At 42.2% G+C, this 22,590-nt stretch overlaps 1 protein-coding gene across 5 annotated transcripts in view; it reads right to left on the reverse strand.

The window, feature by feature from the left end:
• CLASP1 (cytoplasmic linker associated protein 1) overlaps positions 1-22,590 on the reverse strand; it is a 1,131,138-nt gene that overhangs the window by 478,380 nt on the left and 630,168 nt on the right. For 4 of the 5 annotated variants that reach the window (XM_069224628.1, XM_069224627.1, XM_069224631.1 and 1 more), the window contains exon 21: positions 10,215-10,370. In XM_069224628.1, coding sequence (XP_069080729.1) covers positions 10,215-10,370 — 156 coding nt within the window. Of the gene's footprint in view, positions 1-10,214; positions 10,371-13,635; positions 13,663-22,590 lie in introns of all 5 variants that reach the window. The other variant, XM_069224630.1, reaches the window with a different exon arrangement.

Raw genomic sequence — 22,590 nt, forward strand, 5'->3', positions numbered from 1 at the left:
CAGCTTGAACCCGGTCTTCCTGGATTACATCTCCTCGCACAGATGAAAAAATGCTTTGACAAAAAAGGTTGAAAAAAGGCTTGCCAAAAAGCAAAAGGTAGCTTGATCCCTGGACCTCCGCTTAACCGATGCAGAAGGAAAAGAACTGATGTACGCGCGCTGGGGTGGTGCCTTTATAGACGACCTTGGCGTCACAGATGGCTTCAACGACGCTGACGAAGCCACGCAGAGCCGGATGACACACGCAGATCCGAACGACACCACCCGACGGCACGCGCAGTGTATTGCTCAGCAAAAAGATTCTGGATTTGAAGCTGACGCCAGGGAATTCAAAGGAAAGAAGCTGCAGCTAGAAGTCTCTATCAGATGTTATAGTTAGGTGGAATTGTCAATGATAACAATAGAGTTTTGAACTAAAAAACAACCACAGCAATGCACCATGTATAGTTAGCAGAGCTAACTATAACATGCTTCCCCATGCACTGCTTATGACCTCACATATTACATCACTCATGACATGCTCTATGACACAATTTGTGACAGAACTCATGACGTCTCAAATGACATCACTGATGACATCACTGATACTATAAATTGTGCCCTAGGATAACTTGCCCTAGTCATGCACTATTAATTACCACACATATGACATCACTCATGACAGCTTCTAGGACATCATTGATGATATCCCTGCAACATTTGAAGTGAAATCATTAATGAAAAGACTGCATGGTGGGGCCGCGAACTATAGTTACCTTAGGACGTGAGTTCTAGTTACTTGAGATAACTAGAACTGGTGATTTTCTGTAGTTTTTAGTGTTTAAAATATTACCTTGTTACTGAACATGCCACCCAATTACAACATTAAAGTGTTGCTTTTTTCATTATATATATATGGAAAATGTCACTTACCTAGTGTACATCTGTTCGTGGCATTAGTCGCTGCAGATTCACATGCTGTGCACATCCCGCCATCTGGTGTTGGGCTCGGAGTGTTACAAGTTGTTTTTCTTCGAAGAAGTCTTTTCGAGTCACGAGACCGAGGGACTCCTCCCATTTCAGCTCCATTGCGCATGGGCGTCGACTCCATCTTAGATTGTTTTCCCCCGCAGAAGGTGAGGTAGGAGTTGTGTATGCTAGTAATAGTGCCCATGCAATGGAGTAATGTACATAATGTAGTTTAAAGTAATATATTTACAAATATACAGATGTTCAAGATCAACTTCTAAATGGCTACAGGCTTCCGGGGAGGCGGGTGGGCGCATGTGAATCTGCAGCGACTAATGCCACGAACAGATGTACACTGGGTAAGAGACATTTTCCGTTCAATGGCATGTGTAGCTGCAGATACACATGCTGTGCATAGACTAGTAAGCAGTTATCTCCCCAAAAGCGGTGGTTCAGCCTGTAGGAGTTGAAGTTGTTTGAAACAATGTTCGTAGTACTGCTTGGCCTACTGTGGCTTGTTGTGCCGTTAGCACATCTACACAGTAGTGCTTGGTAAATGTATGAGGCGTAGACCATGTAGCTGCCTTACATATTTCGGTCATTGGAATATTTCCTAGAAAGGCCATGGTAGCACCTTTCTTTCTAGTTGAGTGTGCCTTTGGTATAATAGGCAGTTCTCTTTTTGCTTTAAGATAACAGGTTTGAATGCACTTAACTATCCATCTAGCAATGCCTTGTTTAGAAATTGGATTTCCTGTATGAGGTTTTTGGAAAGCAATAAATAATTGTTTTGTTTTTCAAATTAGTTTTGTTCTGTCAATGTAGTACATTAACGCTCTTTTGATGTCTAATGTATGTAGTGCTCTTTCAGCTACAGAGTCTGGCTGTGGGAAGAACACTGGTAATTCTACTGTTTGATTTAAGTGGAACGGTGATATGACTTTTGGTAAAAATTTAGGATTTGTCCGTAGAACTACTTTATGCTTGTGTATTTGAATAAATGGTTCTTGTATGGTAAATGCTTGAATCTCACTTACTCTTCTTAAAGATGTGAAGGCAATTAAAAATGCAACTTTCCATGTTAAGTATTGCATTTCACAAGAGTGCATGGGCTCAAAAGGTGGACCCATGAGTCGTGTTAAGACAATGTTGAGGTTCCATGAAGGAACTGGTGGTGTTCTTGGTGGTATAATTCTCTTTAGACCTTCCATAAATGCTTTTATGACTGGTATCCTAAATAGAGAAGTTGAGTGCGTAATATGCAGATAAGCTGAAATTGCTGTAAGATGTATCTTAATGGAAGAAAAAGCTAGCTTTGACTTTTGCAAATGTAGTAAGTATCCTACGATGTCTTTGGCAGATGCGTATAAGGGTTGAATTTGATTATTATGGCAGTAATAAACAAATCTTTTCCACTTATTTGCATAGCAATGTCTAGTGGTAGGTTTCCTAGCTTGTTTTATGACCTCCATACATTCATGTGTAAGGTCTAAGTGTCCGAACTCTAGGACTTCAGGAGCCAGATTGCTAGATTCAGCGATGCTGGATTTGGGTGTCTGATCTGTTGTTTATGTCGCGTTAACAGATCTGGTATGTTTGGTAGTTTGACATGAGGCACTACTGAAAGGTCTAGTAGTGTTGTGTACCAAGGTTGTCTTGCCCATGTTGGCGCTATTAGTATGAGTTTGAGTTTGTTTTGACTCAACTTGTTTACTAGATATGGAAGGAGTGGGATAGGGGGAAAAGCGTAAGCAAATATCCCTGACCAACTCATCCATAACGCATTGCCCTGAGACTGATCTTGTGGGTACCTGGATGTGAAGTTTTGGCATTTTGCGTTTTCCTTTGTTGCAAATAGATCTATTTGTGGTGTTCCCCAACTCTGGAAGTAAGTATTCAGTATTTGGGGGTGAATCTCCCATTCGTGGATCTGTTGGTGATCCCGAGAGAGATTGTCTGCTAACTGATTCTGAATTCCTGGAATAAATTGTGCTATTAGGCGAATGTGGTTGTGAATCGCCCAATGCCATATTCTTTGTGCCAGGAGACACAACTGTGTTGAGTGTGTCCCTCCCTGTTTGTTTAGGTAATACATCGTTGTCATGTTATCTGTTTTGACAAGAATGTGTTTGTGGCTTATTATGGGTTGAAATGCTTTCAGCGCTAGAAATACTGCCAATAGTTCTAAGTGATTTATGTGAAACTGTTTTTGGTGAGTGTCCCATTGTCCTTGGATGCTGTATTGATTGAGGTGTGCTCCCCACCCTATCATGGAGGCATCTGTCGTTATTACATATTGTGGCACTGGGACTTGGAAAGGCCGCCCTTTGTTTAAATTTATACTGTTCCACCATTGAAGTGAGGTGTATGTTTGGCGGTCTACCAACACCAGATCTAAAAGTTGACCCTCTGCCTGTGACCACTGTGATGCTAGGCACTGTTGTAAGGGCCGCATGTGCAACCTTGCGTTTGGGACAATGGCTATGCATGAGGACATCATGCCTAGGAGTTTCATCACCATTTTGACTTGTATTTTTTGTTTTGGATACATGGCCTGTATTACATTGTGAAATGCCTGAACCCTTTGTGGACTTGGAGTGGCAATCCCTTTTGCTGTGTTGATTGTCGCCCCTAAGTATTGCTGTGTTTGACACGGTATAAGGTGTGACTTTCTGTAGTTGATTGAGAAACCTAGTTTGTGGAGGGTTTCTATGACATACTTTGTGTGTTGCGAACACTTTTCTAGCGTGTTGGTTTTGATTAACCAATTGTCTATGTACGGGAACACATGTATTTGCTGCCTTCTGATATGTGCAGCTACGACTGCCAGGCACTTTGTAAAAACTCTTGGCGCAGTTGTTATTCCGAATGGCAACACCTTGAATTGGTAATGTATCCCTTGGAATACAAACCTTAAGTACTTTCTGTGTGAAGGATGTATCGGTATATGGAAATATGCATCCTTTAGGTCTAGTGTTGTCATGTAGTCTTGTTTGAGTAGTGGGATTACATCTTGTAATGTCACCATGTGAAAGTGATCTGATTTGATGTAGGTATTTAATGTTCGGAGATCTAATATAGGTCTCAGACTCTTGTCTTTTTTGGGTATGAGAAAGTACAGAGAGTAAACTCCTGTTCCTTTCTGGTGTTTTGGTACTAATTCTATTGCTTCTTTTAGTAGCAATGCCTGAACCTCTAGTCCTAGAAGATCTATATGTTGTTTTGACATATTGTGTGTTTTCGGTGGGACGTTTGGAGGGAATTTGAGAAATTCTATGCAATAACCATGGTGGATAATTGCTAGGACCCAAGTGTCTGTTGTTATTTCCTCCCATTGTTTGTAAAATTTGGTTAGTCTCCCCCCCACAGATGTTATGTGTGGGGATGTGTGACTTGGAAGTCACTGTTTGTTTTGAGGAGTTTTGGGACTTTGGAACTTTCCTCTATTCTTTTGGAATTGTTCCCCTCTATATTGTCCCCGAAAACTTCCCCGCTGATACTGGCTCTGGTAAGTGGGTCTTGTTTGTGAGGTTGTGGGTTCTGTGCTTTGTCCTCGAAACCCCCCTCTAAACTGTGTTTTTCTAAATGTGCCTCTGCCCTGTGGGGAGTAGAGTGCGCGCATGGCTTTGTCCGTGTCAGTGTCTTTTTTAGGTTTTTCGATCGCAGTGTCCACCTCCGGCCCAAACAACTGCTGTCCGTTGAATGGCATATTCAGCACAGCTTGCTGTATTTCTGGTTTAAATCCTGATGTACGCAGCCATGCATGTCTCCTTATTGTTACTGCTGTGTTGACAGTTCTAGCAGCTGTGTCTGCAGCATCCATTGCTGACCGTATCTAATTGTTGGAGATACTCTGTCCTTCTTCTACTACCTGCTGCGCTCTCTTTTGGAACTCCTTGGGCAAATGTTCTATAAAGTGTTGCATTTCGTCCCAATGGGCCCTATCGTATCTGGCCAACAAAGCCTGAGAATTGGCAATACGCCACTGGTTTGCTGCCTGTGCCGCCACCCTTTTGCCTGCTGCGTCGAATTTTCTACTTTCTTTATCTGGAGGTGGTGCATCTCCTAAAGTATGTGAGTTCGCTCTTTTGCGCGCTGCCCCTACTACAACTGAGTCCGGTGTTAGCTGTTGTGTGATGTACACGGGGTCTGTTGGTGGCGGTTTATATTTTTTCTCCACTCTTGGAGTAATGGCTCTTCCTTTAACAGGCTCTTCAAACACTTGTTTGGAGTGTTTTAGCATTCCGGGTAGCATAGGAAGACTTTGATACTGGCTGTGTGTGGACGACAGTGTGTTAAAAAGAAAGTCGTCTTCAATGGGCTCAGCATGCAGGCTGACATTATGAAATACCGCTGCTCTCGACACCACCTGTGCGTAGGCTGTACTATCCTCTGGTGGCGACGGTCTAGCTGGATAACATTCAGGACTATTATCTGACACTGGTGCGTCATAAAGGTCCCATGCTTCAGGGTCATCTTGACTCATTCCTGTATGAGTTGGGGATTGCATCATTGGTGGAGTGGCTACCGGTGATGGTTGCGGAGAGCATTGTGGAGATGGTGGCGGGGTTACTTGTTTAGCCACCTTTGCCTGTGGCTGCTTGTCTTTTTCTTGAAAGGCAAGTTTGCGTTTCATTTTAATCGGAGGGAGAGTACTGATCTTCCCTGTTTCTTTTTGGATATGGAGCCTTCTTTGTGTATAGTCTGGCTCTATTGTTTCCAATTCCTGTCCAAATCTATGTGTCTTCATTTGTGTGGACAGTCCTTGTTCCTCAGTGTAGGAACTTGTTTTCGGTTCCGAGGCCGGATGTTTCAGTATCGAAACCTTTTCGGCTGCTTTTTTCGGTTCTGCCGAAACCATCTTTACTTTCGTCGTCGTGGTCTCTCGGTGCCGACCCATTTCGGTGCCGCTATCTCGGTTCCGAACCTGCTCGGAGCCACTATCTCGAGCCCCAGATTGCTGTGTGGCGGTATCTCGACCGGAGTCGGATGACTTCACCCCCAGCGTGCCCTTTTTCGGTGCCGATGATCGGTCACCTATTTTTCGGGTTAAGCCATGGCCTGTTGGCGGTGGCGTCCCCTGGGCTTTAGTGGTTTTTTCGTGAGTTTTGTGTTTCGACATCTTACTCACGGTTTTCGGCGTTTCTTCGGGATCGATCTCATCCGAGTCCGATTCCTGGATGGAGAATGTTTCTTCCTCCTCCTCGAAACGCTCTTGTCCTGTCAGCGCCAACGCCATTTGCAGTCTCCTTGCTCTTCGGTCTCTTAGTGTCTTCCTGGACCGAAACGCTCGACAGGCTTCACAAGTATCTTCCTTGTGTTCCGGCGACAAACACAAGTTACAGACCAGATGCTGATCTGTATATGGATACTTGTTATGGCATTTTGGACAGAAGCGGAATGGGGTCCGTTCCATCAGCCTTGAAGATACACGTGGCCGGGCCGACCAGGCCCCGCTGGGGGATCGAAAAAACCCCGAAGGGCCACCGGAGCTCTTCAAAAGTCGGTGTTGATCTGTTGTAACTAACCCGATACCGAACGCAAACAATACCGACGGTTTTTTCAAGATTCTAACTAACTTTCCGACCCGAAACACGGAGCGAAAAGGAACACGTCCGAACCCGATGGCGGAAAAAAACCAATCTAAGATGGAGTCGACGCCCATGCACAATGGAGCTGAAATGGGAGGAGTCCCTCGGTCTCGTTACTCGAAAAGACTTCTTCGAAGAAAAACAACTTGTAACACTCCGAGCCCAACACCAGACGGCGGGATGTGCACAGCATGTGTATCTGCAGCTACACATGCCATCAAACATATATATATATATATATATATATATATATATACACACACACACTCACAACTGATACTCATCTTAGAACATAATGTAGCTATTGCATATATGCTCTTGTAAACCACATCAAACCTTCAGAATGTGAACAGCAAACATTTGTGAGCACCTTTTTTATTTTTAAAACAATTGGGCATATAACTAAATGTGCCTTCTAACATCTTACCCCTTATAGAATAAAAGACCAGCGTACCCATTTCGTCTAAATTTAAACCAAATGCGGACTCATTTAAATGATTGATGACCCCCATCAATGAGATAACAGGAGTTTCAAAATCCCAACAAACAAAGTCCAAAAGACTGCTGAAAAAATGTTAATGTCATATATAGAACATAGCACTTTTGGCTTTCTTATAGAAATTTAGTTTTTTTTTATGTATTTGGTATATATTCCATTACCTTGATATCTCAGTGATCAATGTGCTTTCAGCACAAAGTATTTATTTTGGATATTTTATTTCCCACCATTCCCTAATCAATGGCATTATCTTACCTCTGAAGATTTGCTTTTGACTACATAAACTGGCTTTCTCCCTGTCAACCACTGAATATTAGTGCAATTCCATACATTTACCTCTGTTTCTATGAGGAAATTTCTTATGTTATTGTCAGTATTCACAAAAAACTCTTATCTGTCACATCATCTCATGTTGGGGCAGCTGGGAGTCCATGAAATCTCCTTATGGATTCTGTGACTGCTACGAAAATTAAATACTACTAACACATTAATAAAGTGTTTATAAATAAAGGGGCTAAATGTACTAATGAAAAATTTTGAACATACTGTATTTGTCAAGGAATTTGACACTGGAGGCTAAAAATTAAATTAGTATCCTCAGATTGATTCATGGGAGGAGTACAGGTACATCAAACAGAATATAGAATGGATGATGTGTGATTTCAATTGGATTTAGAAAAGCGCCATCCTTCCTATTAAAATGATAAAAAAATATTTTTTATTTATATTTGTTTTCAAATTAAATCAATTGTTATTATTTGTTTATGCGTTTGATGAAACACTGGTTTCTGCATTTTTTGCATACTGTTTTGCGATTCAAATTATTAACAATGTTTGGTCCTGGGACCCCAGCTTCCAGTAATGACTTATTTGGGGTCCCCGGATTCCAATAATGATTAAGTCGGGGTTCCTCGGGTTCCAGTAATTATAAAGTTGTGGTCCATAAGTCAAAAGATTAAGAACCACTGATCTATCAAATCAAACGAACCCTAGTAACATATTCAGGTCCCGAATGGTTTGCAACTCAACTGAAATACATGATTTTGTTGCATTAAAACGGAGACACAAGCTCTCGGACAGTTACCCTTTCTCCTGTGTCTTTTTCTGAAAAGACAGAAACAGAGGGAATTAACATTATAGGACAAAGAACTCCTATCTGTGTCACCCATCTTATCATTATTCTCTTATAGGTGGACCTCTGCTCATGTTTATCATGTGACACTTGTAACACAGGAAATCCCTAAGTCAGTGGACTGCCCAGAAATAAAACTACCCTTTTTATATGGTTGAAACGTGGCTCCTGCTCAAACAGAGTACTGCTACACACAGGACAGCACAGAAGTGCAAGCAGCTATACAGAGCTCTCTTTCAAAATCACCCTAACCTGGAACGTTGGTTTGTGATAATACCGAGCTTCTGCATTACTTTAGCAACAACACCCAGACATCATCCTGCAGTTCAACAGACTGTCGTTTTGGTATCCTCAGTAAACAAAAATGCCACCAAGTCGACTTTCTCAGCAAGGTATGGAATAAACTTTCAGATCTAAGCTATTTGTTAAGTTGTCAATAAACACATAGGAAACATATTCATCACATCTTCCTTAGAAAATGGCATTTATATTCACAAGGGACTGCTGCAAATGCGAATGGTGCGCTAGAGTATACAGCAAAGGGCACAGAAGGAGAGACTATAGGAGTCTGGTGCTGTTAGACTTATGGTATCTGAGTAACGATGGGCTGAGAGGTAGTGCTGGTCCCTATGGTCAGGAGTCTGGAGAACTAGGAAATGAGCTCCATAAGAAACTCACAAAGCAGACACTCCATCGACGAAGAGTTAATTTTTCAGAAACAAACTAATGGGGTCTAGTGATTATGGTCCAAGGAGTAGAAAAGGAATCCAGAATCATTAACATATCTAGTCCTAAAAAGGCATTTAAACCCACAATGGGAGGATAATGGCATGAGAGTCTCTGTCTTAGGATAGGATCTGAACCAATACAGTTGAGAGAATGCCACAAGATCCTTTGGTAAGGTAACAGTAATATGAGTCAAAGCAGGATCCTGCATTCTTAGCCAATATGTACTTTACAGAAAGCCCCAGAGACACAATCTTTTCCCTGATCTACCTGGGCCAAATGAGGGAAAAAAAAGCAGTTGACAACAGCGCATTCTCCTGCCAAATTCTTGAATATAGTGTTATCCCACAGAGTTAAAATCAAAGCCATGTCCAACATTGCAAGAGATCAGCGCCCTGTAGCTTTGAGTAGCATCTAGGATCGAGTATCCTAAAACGAACATTATAGAGTCTCTTTGATGGTCTAAAGAGGCAAGTACGGGCCCCTAAATACTGCATAAAAGCTAATTGGAAAAATGGTAGTAAACAAAAAAGGATATAATATGTATAGTATGCACTCCACTCTGTACAGCAGAGCCAAGGTGTACTGTACGCACTTTCTATAAACGTTGGCTATAACTGATGCTGAATTATTGAGTGTATAAGGGATATTAGCTTCATTCTACCTGGGCCATCCAATTTACAGTAGCCTAAGAGCATCTAACAGAGGTAATCATAATGCAAGACCCTATTAGTCACCAGGAATTAATTAAGTCCTGCTTGAATTTATAGGCAACTTTTCATCTTCCATTAAACCCACATTAAACCTACAACACTTTAGGAAATAGTATGGCCATTGCAGTTACCAGTCATCAAAGACAGCTCTGTCAAAACAGAAGCATGGAGGTATTGTGATGGCTGAATAAGGGAGATGGCCTTCGGTCACTTTATACAATTTGTCTGTATTACATTAATGGACAAATTGGAAAAGTATATTGGCTAAAATACTGCTGTTCACACCCAGTTAAAATACCAGAACGTTTGAGGAATCATCATCCACTGAGATATACTGATCTGTATGCATGCACTGTAAACTTTTTATCATACATAAATAAACGTCCCTTAAGCAGTGAAAATCTCTCACAACTATATTCAATAAAAGAAAATACCTAATACTTATGTTGTGCATTTTAATGTACACGAAAGTCTCAAAGACAAAAGTATCAACTTGAATGTGATGAACTCAAATTGCAAAGCATATCTCAATAGATACAGTAGTGCAAAAGCATGCAGTGCCATGCCATGGTCTTCACCACCATTAACGTGCAAAACTTTCTTACCCAATGATGACCTGTTAGGACTTGTCTCTCGACTGCAACCCTGGCTTCGTGGGATCTTGCTCCGCTTCTCTGCAGAAGGTGGTACTGCTTGTACCCTTTGTGCTCCACCATAGGTGCCTCCTAGAAGTTTACCTGGGGAACTGGAACGGCTTCCAGCTGAAAAAATGAGTTTGGAGAGAGGTACCACTTAGAACATGTTATATTAGGAAAATCTGTTATTTCAATTTATTGCAAAATGATTAAAATTAATTGTTGCTACTCAATAGAATGTTTTAAAACACCATGCAAAAATGAAAGTAAAATCAATTAACAAAATGCTATATCTTCAACAGTTAAAAAGTAAACAGAAAGCTATACATCAATGTTGAGAGTGACAAGAAAAACACATGGTCCATGCTAGACTAAGAAAATGGCTACAATCGTTGAATGTCAACAGAAAGTGAACATACTCAAGTCAAAGTGCAACTTGACCACTCTGTTTAAAGTAGACAACAATGTACTAACCAATTCCTTAAGCTCCTCTCATCTCTGCATTGAGAATTTGACTTTTGCTACAATTCTAGATAGTCTCACTTACTAGGAAGACCTGGTTTTAAATGTTCAATGAAAAAGATTAAGCGTTATCTGGGGAATGGCTATTACATCTAACACGTTTTAAAATGTTTCTGATAAGCAGTACTGGTGCATGCGTGCAGGCACGAAAGGCAATCAAAGGAGCCACCAATACAGGACGATGGGCCTAACTAAACACAAATTAATCCAGCTGAATCACCTGATGAACTACTGTATTAAAATTAAATAAACAGTTCTGACTGCTTGTCTTAAGGTGTAACAATTGCCGCTGCTCCTGAGTGCTAACAGAATAAATAACCAACACATATCTCCATCTTTTCACCCTACATAAATGATTTATAGTGACCTACCAAGGAAAATAGGGGAGATTGGGAGAGTGTGGGTGATCTGGTGGAGGCGCGATGTACCAGCAAACTCAGTTTTTCAAATTACACAGACTATGGGGGTGATTCCGATCCTGGCGGTAAATACCGCCAGGGCCGGGGTCCGCGGGAGCACCGCCAACAGGCTGGCGGTGCTCCTTTGGGCATTCTGACCGCGGCGGTACAGCCGCGGCCAGAAACGGAAAGTCGGCGGTGTACCGCCGACTTTCCGCTGCCCAGGGGAATCCTCCATGGCGGCGCAGCATGGGGATTCTGACCCCCTCACCGCCATCCTGTTCCTGGCGGTTTCGACCGCCAGGAACAGGATGGCGGTGAGGGGTGTCGTGGGGCCCCTGGGGGCCCCTGCAGTGCCCATGCCAATGGCATGGGCACTGCAGGGGTCCCCGTAAGAGGGCCCCACTTTGAATTTCAGTGTCTGCTTAGCAGACACTGAAATTCGCGACGGGTGCTACTGCACCCGTCGCACACCTTCCACTCCGCCGGCTCCATTCGGAGCCGGCTTCCTCATGGAGGGGTGTTTCCCACTGGGCTGGCGGGCGGCCTTTTGGCGGTCGCCCGCCATCCCAATGGGAAACCCAGAATGACCGCCGCGGTCTTTTGACCGCAGTACGGTCTTCTGGCGGTTCCCGCTTGGCGGGCGGCAACCGCCGCCCACCAAGCTTGGAATGACCCCCTATGTGTTCTCCCACTTCGTAAATGAGTAGCAAATAAAAACTAACACCAATAGTGGGCCTTGTGTAAACAATCCAGGTTCTTTAACCATCTTCTAGCTCTCCTCATCCACTTGTGACGGAAGGCTTGCCTCTTAATCCCATCACTGATTTCAAATACCCTTCAACACACAAGCTGCAAACTGTCAGAGGGCTGGTGTCCTCACCATCTCCTCACCCCAAATAGTCACTGTGCAGTTTTCTCTACTTGATTTTTTCACTGCTAGTGAACGCAGCCTGTAGAACAAAATACACGCACAGGGAAACTTGAATTCACTCCCCCCAGATGCCATCTATGACGCACAAACAGTTCAATAAAATAGGACATTGCTCATTATACTCTCTGCCATTTAGTTCTTGCCTCCTTTGTAAAACCACACGATGCACCAGTGAAACACTGCAAGGTTAATGACAGAAAAAAATCATACTGATTTGGGCAGCTTCCATCAAATGTCGAGGAAGTCTGGCCATCAGGTTCTTAAAAATGTCCTTGCAAATATTAGCTGGTATCCTCCAAAACAGAAATGGATTCTAATATAGGAGTAGGTATAGCTAAATAGATCTTTTGTGCAGAATCACTAGTTTGGCAAGCATTGGCAAAAACATTAGGAATCACATTTGTGCTTTCGCAACGCTTTATGCAATACTGTTTAGCATCAGCAAGAAAAAAATAATGGTTATTGCCATACTGCTGATGCTGACAAGCACGGCCAAAATAAAAAAAGTGCATACATAATGACATGGAGGCTATTTTGTTTTTGTATTTACATTTACTGTTTCAAGATGGTGGACACCTATAATGGATTGGTTAATTAAAAAAAAAAAAAAAAACACATCAAAAGTGTACAGAAGTGCTTTCTTTATTTTAAATAAGTAGGGCCCCAGCAGGAAATTTCAGCCAGTGGGCTGTACAAGAGATAATTAAAAACGAATTAGCCAAAAAAAGAGAGGGGTAGCAAGGACAGAGCAAGCTGAGGTGGAGTGATTGGCAATAACCAACGGGATCAGTCTGGTGGGCGGCTGGAGGAGTACAGCAAACAAAGAGCTTGGCTAGTTAAAAAATAGAAACCAATCAGAGATGGGTGGGAAACTAGCATAGAAGGTAGAGAAGGGGAAAGCAACACCGTGCAGCAGCAGGTATTTCAGTCAGAGCACGAAAACACACACTTGCATGAAGTGCTGCATGAAGAAAGAAAGTAATTCCTTGATGTGCAGCTGTGACAGTATATAAGTCATCCAATCAAGGGATGTGGGAAAAAGCTATGCGCCACAGGAAGGAGCGAAAAAAAATCAAATGAGGATTGACAAAAAAGTCAACCAACGGTATTGCAATGGTCTGAACTAAAGTTTGCAGTAAGTACTGGTATTATACACAATGTCTTAACAACAGACAGTGGAATACTATCTGTAGGTAATACCTAACAATGTCCGCCTGAAATATGCATTACAGTCACATTTACAAGCTTCACTTTTAGCAACATAGACAAACATGAAAATATATCTTCATGAGTGCATCAGTAGCTTAGACATTAGCAACTTAGTGACAACTGCTTGAAATAAATTAAAAACTGAAAAGGTTATCTTTTATATATGATGTTTAACAAATAATAATCAATGAAGCAATATATGATGTTCAACAAATAATACTCAATTAAGTAAATCTTCAGTAGTATAAAACAGTAAAAGAAAAAAAAAAATTGCTAAACATTTGCTGAGAAAAGAAAACTGGAAGAAGGAGAAATGCAGGCATCTTACCACCAGCTGGATTAGCCGATCTTGATCCTTGAATATGAAAGCAGGTTGAAGGACAGGGCAAACAGTAGATTAAAAGATAGGCTTCCACATGCAAAAGTTCATTGACATGCACAAATAAGTCTACAAATCATTTTCACAACTCCACCTAACCGTCAATTTTGTATTACAGAATTTCATACAATTCCTGTTCACCATTTTTCCCCTTCCAGTCGTGCAGCCTTCATCATAAGGAGGGAACCGTGTTTATTCATAATGAATAAATGGCTTGACCAGTCAGCCTCCCTGTGCCTTTGTGAGTAAGGCATATCACTGCATTTTAGGATGCAGATCCAGAGGACAGAGAAATGGACACTGAAACAATCATAAATGCACAATAGTTGCTGTTTGCACTGATGGCTTAGCAACAAGCAGAACAAATTCTATAGGAAATGCAAACCATACAAAAATAAACAGTGCATCAGACCATCACTGCATTCAGTGGAAACATTTAAAAGTGATGGAAACCTTAACAAGTGAGAGATGGTTAAACTAGCCATAACTGATAAACATTAAATATGTTGTATATTGTTCTTTACCTAGCAAAGTTAAGTTAGGGTGGCCAGATTATGGTACAGGCAGGCAATTAGGTGGATCATGCCCATGGTGCGTTGCTGGAAGGTGAATTATTCGAGCAAAGTTTAATAATGGGAAAGAAGAATCTGTCTATGTGTCATCTTGGAGCGGGCTCTGACTTGAGGACCCACAAGACAAAAACCTGCATGGAAAGGGTTTGGTCTGGTAAATACATTACAATCAACAGTTTTTTGTGTAGCGGAGAATCCCATAGAATAAAGATGGTGTGGAAAGTTTATTGATGGTCAAAGACTTTGATCAGTAATTTATTCAGTGATCTTTGTTTAGCAGAGACCCATCCTGCCTAGTGTCACTTTTGGGAGGTGGCTTTACCTAGGAAGGTTTGTGAGGGTTTTTAACACAAAGTTCACAACACAAACTTGTCTAAGGGTAAGACAGCATTATAAGGTAGGCTTAACAAAATGCTTTTAAAGTAATCAATATGTACTCACTATTAAAACAATGATTACACTAGAGCTAGGTGAGGTTATCATGTGTAGGTTCAATTCAGTATATCTCACCACTCTAGCTAAGGGCGTGATGAAAATGTCAAGCTAGATGTTTGAATTGAAGGCTAGATTAAGATTTCTATTGAAAGGTGATTGATTGTGTGTGTGTGAGAGAGAGAGAGAGAGATCAGACTACAGAAGTCTGCATTCAGGTAGGGAGCACAGTGCTTTAAAGGGAGGAAGGAGGACTGGAGGATTTGGACATAAGTGAATGGAGACCAATCTGGTGTCCGACTGAATTTGAGTAATCTGATAAAATAGACCAGGGATAAGGGGAGAATAAAGGAAATAAGAAAAGACTGGATTGTTGTCAGCACTGAGGTGTCAGGTGAACCCTACATAATGAAACAAGGTAATAGAAGGAACAGGTCTAAAAGAAGAAGAAAGCAGGGAAGAAGACTGAGCCTCGGGGGACACCAAGAGAAAGATTAATTAGTGGAGTGCAGGAGGAGCAAAACCATTTCACCAATATCACTTTTGTTGCCTTTCAAGAACACAGCATTCCCGCTAGAGAGAGTTGTCTATGATGCAGGTTCTGGAGCAGTTATTTTGCTCCTTTTAAGGGAGAGGTGGAATGAAAGGTCGCTAGCAGCTGCACACATTACCCTTCTTCAGCTTGTTCAGCCTCCACAATGCTGCTCTGGCTTTCACTGCGTCCATCTGGAGAAGGGTCACCTGTTTTCTGCTTAGTGCCACCCACAGTTGGTTGAGTGCTCTATTCGATTCTCCAGAGGCGCAATACACCTTGCGCCTTTGTGGATAAGTCTTGAACTTGTTGGTCATTTAATTGGTGCCCCTATGAGGAGGGTGAGTAGGATTTTATTCCCTTTTCTTTCTTGTCCCCAAGAAGGATTATGGCCTGGTGCCAATTATGCAGATTTAGAGACAGGAAGATGGAATAAGAACTAGTGCTCGATTGGTGATGCTAAGAGTGGCAAGTGTTACACATAATGTTGGGTGATCAACAGCCTTGACTGCAGCACAATACAACAGTAGGACAAGACCAGAGGCAAACTGGTTGCAAAGCAAAGGGAGGCGATAAAGCTTGACATGTGAGAAAAAACAACTTCAGCAAAGCTGAGGACCTTGTAGATGGACTGGAGACTCCTAAATTATCAGGTCATGAATGGTTCAAGGATTATTAACACCAAGTTCAAAAACACAATCTGGTCTGTGGCGCTCCTACAGCTAAAGTAATGTATTGAAGCTCTTAAAAGGGGTCTGCTGGGGTGTAGCAGAGATCTTATAGATGAGCCCCAAGAAACCACTTAGGTGAATGCTGCACTTAATACGTTTGTTTGCCATTGCAATACTGCACTCTGATGTTGCTTTACATGGCCTTATAAGCACAGTGGTCCTGCTGTCATTCTAATGTAAATTCACTTATACTGTGTGACCGATAAACAAGTTTAAATGCTGTTACATGATTATTATGCATCTACATGATGAAATAAAGCCACTTTTTAAATAATCAAATATTGAATGACGTCAACAAATCATAATCTGCTTACAAAAGTATCCACAATATAAAATGACTGAGGGCCTGATTTAGAAGTCAGTGCAGACAAATAATTCAGCACATATAAAACGGATATCCCGTCCACCGTATTATGATCCCATTCTATCCTATGGGGTTCGTAATACAGCAGAAAGGATATCTGACACCTTTGCAACAGACTATTCCCTCCGTCAATATCAAAATCAGGCCCTAAATATCCAGCACTTCATGTTAATTCATACTTTTAAATGCCTTTCAAAAATGCAAAATACATGGTTTGGTTCCCAAATAATCTGGGATCACTAGCCATATCTTTAATTTACTGAAAATTTCACAAGTATCCATCTCCTTTAGAACTATCTGCAAAATGTAGTTTTTAGCCACTTCCTTAGGAACAACGTCTTATGGATTGTAAAATATGGCCCACTTTCATTCTTTGGGAAGAACCACTCTAACCACGTCCTACAGTGTGTGAAATAGTATTGTCCCCTATATTATGTTGGTGCCATTCAAAATAGGAATTTATGACCAGACAAGGGAAGAAGGGTAATTTTTATTGCTTTGTTTAGAACCAGGGCAATCCTACAACGCCACTGGGAAGTTGAGAGACATTACATAAGTCTTGGGAAGAGAAGGGCCAGCACTGGGCTTGCTTACCTGAGAATATTACAGAAAATTTGAAACATGAAGAATATAAAGTAGACATTACAGCTATGTACCCTTTGTTATTAGGGTTCGCCAAAGTCAGATGAGCAAGGAAAAACATATCACAGAATGTCTGACTGATGAGCCTCAAAAGGGGTGGCACCAAGAAATAAACCTTTCCCACTGGCCATAGTACACAGACTTCGTAGTTTGTTTTCGGGCAGGCAGAATGACAGATAGATTGGTGTATCAGTACTGGTCATCCAGTGTTGGATGATGAGAATTAGCTGTGAGCCATCATCTTGGCTTTCTATAAGAACCCTTGATATTAGTGGATTTAGAGGACACGCATAAAGTAAGCTCAATCATCAACTCACCAGGAACTGAGTACAATGGCAAAAAGATAGATGACTGAAATCCCAGCAGGGAGAGGACGATAACTATTACATCAGGTTGGGAGTACCCATTCATGTTCTTACAGGAACAGGCAGACTCAAGGCATTTTCCTTCACACTGACATCACCCAACACGAAGCTGCCACTCAAATTCAGCCTTCAAGAGGCCACTGCACAAGTGCACATCCTCCCAGCAAAGGGTCCAGAATCTCAGTCCATAATGTCTAAAAAGTTATTAGATGGTCGTAGTCTTGTTAGAGAGGACCTGGTCAACACAACATGTGATGGAGGGAAAAAAATGTTTTGGCCATAGCTCCACCATGGTGATACACACTTTGTCCTCTGGCATGGAGCACTGGTCTTGCGGCATCATCTCCCCCAGGTGAACACTTGAGCCAGGCAAGGAGGCATCCAGTAGCCTAGCTCTGTGCAGAAAAGAAAGGGAGACCTAATGTAATAATGGAAGGACACATCCACCACTAAAAATCTAGAACTGGTTTCAAAACACCACCCAATGAGAAAGGCATCAGTGATGCTAGAACCATTACGGAAACCAGGACTTCTGGAGGGACCTCAATTCCCATCAGGCATGCAGCACTGAGGATCGCACAGCCATTAAGCCCAAAGGGCAATGACTGTCAGAACTGGAACTAGAGTCCAAAACATCAGAATTATGTCCCAATTTTTGTAAACTTCTATGAGGCAGGGGAAAGGCTTACATCCAGGATGGCTCAAATGAAGGTCAGTCACTGAGACTGAAAGGGATGCAGCATCTGCTAATTGATGGAGAGCCTGATACGATAGAGGACATTCAGGATGTGCAACAAGTGGTCCAAAACATTGTTAATTTCCCTTCACCAGCCAGTCACCTAACTACAGAGCTACATGGACTCCCCAACATCTGATAGAGGACTTTGCGATTATCAGCACCAGAGCCATCATGTGTCTGAAAGACAGAAAATAGATTTGAAAGTGCTGAGACCTTACTTCGAACCAGTAATAATGTCTGCCTGTTGGGATAACCAGGATGTTCAAATAAGCAAACTGACCGTCCTTGGACATCATCCAATCCTGTGCATTTAAGGCCAGGGAGTGTAATTTCACCTATCACCATAAAATGCATTGATGTCGAAGTGGGTTTCTGCGAAATGTGAGCTGGCTGATGTGTTTTAGTAACTGATGATATGTATGCATTAATTTGATCTAAAAATAAATGATTCAATCATATCAAATACCAGAATCATTTAAAATTAAAAAGATTTATCTTCTGAGTTTTTTAGTACAAAAAAATAATTTAAGCAAGAAGTTGAAGTATTAATTGATTGCAATTCTTATGAAAGTATCAAAGTTTAAATCCAAATGTAAGGTGCCTTTAACAGTATGTAAGAAAACTTGTCAGGCAAGGTCAACGTGATCTCAGGTGCTATGCTGGGTCGCAATGAACAATTTGACTATTGTTACTAGTCAGTAATATGTGATAAATTTAAAAGAGGTTGTCAAGACGTTCAGAGCAGCTCAGAGAATACGACTGCCTAAGTCACACCCGTGCATTAAAGGAACATGCTTTAGCTAGTTCTCTCACATGTTGTGGTCAACTACAGAATCAGGGGTTGAAACGTGCAGGGAAATTTGTTGGGGGGTAACTATGATCGACTGGGATGAGGCCCTGTGAAATTATCAGTTGCTGAGATTAATTTAAGCATTCCTTCATCACGTTTTGTATACCTCAAGGTGATTACCCCTAGAACAATGAAGAGCTGATGTATTTCTGCTAGTAAACCATGATCAATTGCATAGTAAACAATGATCAATTTCATTCAAGTGTGATCCTCAGTAGAGAAAGTAGCCTTCACCACTGTTGGGTACCGCTATAGTGGTAGTATGTCCATGGTTTTGAAGAATGTAAATGTATATTCAAAATGCCAAGAGAAGAATGAATATGATGCACTCTTCTTTGTTAGCAAAGAATTGCCCTCACTATGATTAAGGGTATTCAACATGGGCGCATTGGGCATTACCTAAAGACATTCACACAATATGAAGCTCTATATATAAAGCTTGCCCCTCGCTACAGGTTGAAACAGTGAACAGGAACAGACTGTCCTTAAATCCAAATCCAATTTTGACCAATGCCTGATGGATAATCGCTAAAAGGAACCTAAATGTTTTGTTCTGGTGCTCAAAGATTAGTTCCTATTCCACATTAGAGACAGTGGGACTGGGTTTGCCTACCTAAAAAATGCCACTGATAGGCTTCTGCTGAAAAACATCCATGGCAGGCAATAGCATATTGGTCAACCAATATGCAATTGTCCATCTGCTGATCACGCCTAGTCTCGTACAAGAGAAGTACATGTATCCTGAATCTAAGTAACATTCATATATGTGCAGACAGGATTATGTTCCTCCTACAATACAAACTATTTTGTTAACAGTGCTTGATGACTTGATAACTAATGTATATACTGGAGTTACAGCAGCCCTCATCATTTCACTTCTGTTGGCTCCATTTACCTTTGAGCTATCATTGTTCTCTCAGCTCTATCAGCGGTTCAGCATGGAAGTGGCTTGAGTCTTTTTAGGGGAAAATAATAAAAGCAGCTGCTCTACTAGCTTTTGGGTCCAATATCCGACATATTGTATCAGGTGTCTAAAGGGCATTAGTTAAGCCACTGTTTAACATCTGTGTGGCCTCCTAGTAAAATCTGATCAGATGTTGGGGTTTCTGCTTCCATAGATACATTTTCAAAATTAAGATCATCCTATGGCTTGATGGTAATCAGTCAATGTTTTCTCACCTGTACGGCTGAGATGGACAAGTTATTGACCTTCGGTAATGTCTTTTCTGGCACACACTATGTCTAGCCGAAGATTCCTTACCATTGAATTGTCTCCAGGCATCAGACTGGATCCAGAAAATCACTGTGAACAGTACCCTGAGCGCCGTCTGGTGATGTCGATTGGTTCCACATCCGTTGATGTTGTTCCAACTGGATATGAGGTGACTGTTCCTATATAGGCGCCACCCAGTTGTGCTCACATCAGCTTCTTTTCACAACTTTCTATGCCAGAAGCACAAAGTCAAAGAAACTCACAACTGATGCGTCAAAACTAAGGCCCTGAAAGGGGACTACCTCCCCAGAAATCAGTTTGCAGAGCGGGGAGAATGGGTAGGTCAGTAAGGAGTCTGCAGCTAGATATAGTCTCTATCAGATAAGGTGTAATCTGTCCATCTGATACAGACTTCTAGCTGTAGATTCCTTACCTCTGAATAGAAACCTAAGCAATACAATTTCCGGAGGTGAGTCTGCAAACCAAGATCATATTAGAAAAACCTGCACGACTGAATGGGCAGGATGCCCATCCCAATGGACCTTACTGTTCAGGCAGTAGCGTTTGGTAAACGTGTGCATAGATGCCCACATTGCAGCTTGACAGATGTCAAAGTTTAAAAATTCAACTTTAGCTTGGCAGGAATGAGCACAAAAACCATTAGGGGATTGCTTTTTGGCCAGTGGGTAGCAGATCTTAATACAGAGTACGACCCATCTGGACATGGTCTGCTTCTGCACTGCCTGACCTTTCTTCACACCCAAATAACCTACAAAGAGTTGGTCATCCACCTGGAACTCTTCTGTATGATCAAAGTAGAACGCTCACACACTTTTTAAATTCAAGCGTTGGAATCTCCCTTCCTCCTTGGAAGGATGTGGGAGTGTAAAAAGTACGCAAGGTAATGAGCTGGCCTGTATGAAGGGGAGTAACCACTTTTTGGCAGAAAGGAGGCCCTAGTGCGAAGCACCACTTTGTCAGGATAGATGGAAAAGGTAGGGCAGCTTAGATGACAATGACTGCAGCTCACTCACCCTGCGGGCAAATGTAATGGCCTCAAGGAAGGAGGTTTTCAAAGTGAGAAGCCTGAGAAAGGAGTGCATAAATGAAATGTCAAACCCAAATTCAGATCCAAACGGGGCATAATGAAAGGGGATGGAGGAAAAAGATGTGTTAGACCTCAATAGGGGACTTAAACGAAGGTGGTTGATCAGGCACAAAAAAAGCAGAAACAGCAGACAAAATAAGCTTGAAGGGTGCCTATAACAGAGCCCTCCTGGGCCAGGGAAAGAATAATCAACAGTACGTCAGAGAAAGAGGCAAAAAATGGGTCAGACTTGTCTGTGCACTATGCCACAAATTTATTCCAACAAGAGGCGTATACCATTTTGGTGGACGGACGCCTGGCTCCCAAGATTACGTTACAGACTTCGGGTGGAAAGTCAAAAGCTGTCAACTGTCGCTGCTCAAACTGCAAGCAAAGAGGTAGAGAATAGACAGGTTTGGGTGCAGAACCCTAGCCTGCATCTGTAACAGAAGGTTATCCAAAAGGGGCAGTCTGATCGGAGGATCGATGGACATGCTCAGCACCTCAGGATACCAGACTCTCCATGCCCAGTCCGGAGCACAAGGATTACTTGCACTTGGTCATTCTTGATCTTCTCCAGAACTCTGGGCAGAAGTGGTATGGACAGAAAGGTGTACAGGAGATCTGAACTCCACTCGGGATGAAACGTTTCTCTGAGCGACTGCTTCCTTGGAAACTCCAACTCGCAAAACTGCTGACATTGCGCATTCTTTGCGGAGGCAAACTGATCTAACCAAAGCTCTTCCCACTGCTGAAAGACACCTTGCACCACCTCTGAATGAAGATGGCATTCATTATCAGCTAGGCATTTTCAGCTGAGGTCATCCACTCTGGAGTTCAGAGATCCTTCCAGACGCTGAACCACCAGGGATAAGCTCTGCTGTTCCTGCCACGTCCATAGACACAAAGCTTCTTGACAAAAAGTCCACGACCCTACCTTGCCCTGTTTGTTGCTGTACCAGATGGCAGTGGTGTTATCAGTGAACACCTGCACCATCTTTCCTATGACAAAAGGAAGTAATGACTTCAATGCTAGCTGAATCACACGGAGCTCCAACAGGTTGATGTGGAGTCTGAAATCCACCGGAGACCAGATGCCTTTGATCTCCACCCCTCCTAGATGCCCCCCCCCATCCCAGGAGTGACCCAACTGTCACTACTATCCGATATAATTGGAGGAGGGAGAGGGATCTGCCTCTGACCCAATTGTGGTCCGTTAACCACCACTGCAGTTATTTCACAGTTCTCTCCAAGATGGGGACCATGTCGGAGAGATTCCCCTGATGCTGCATCCACTGGAACTTCAGGTCCCACTTCAGAGCCCGCATATGCTATCTGACATGTAACACCAGCAGGATGCTGGAAGCTATGAAGCCC

Source organism: Pleurodeles waltl, chromosome 3_1 (assembly GCF_031143425.1).
Source record: "Pleurodeles waltl isolate 20211129_DDA chromosome 3_1, aPleWal1.hap1.20221129, whole genome shotgun sequence".
Lineage (NCBI taxonomy): Eukaryota > Metazoa > Chordata > Amphibia > Caudata > Salamandridae > Pleurodeles > Pleurodeles waltl.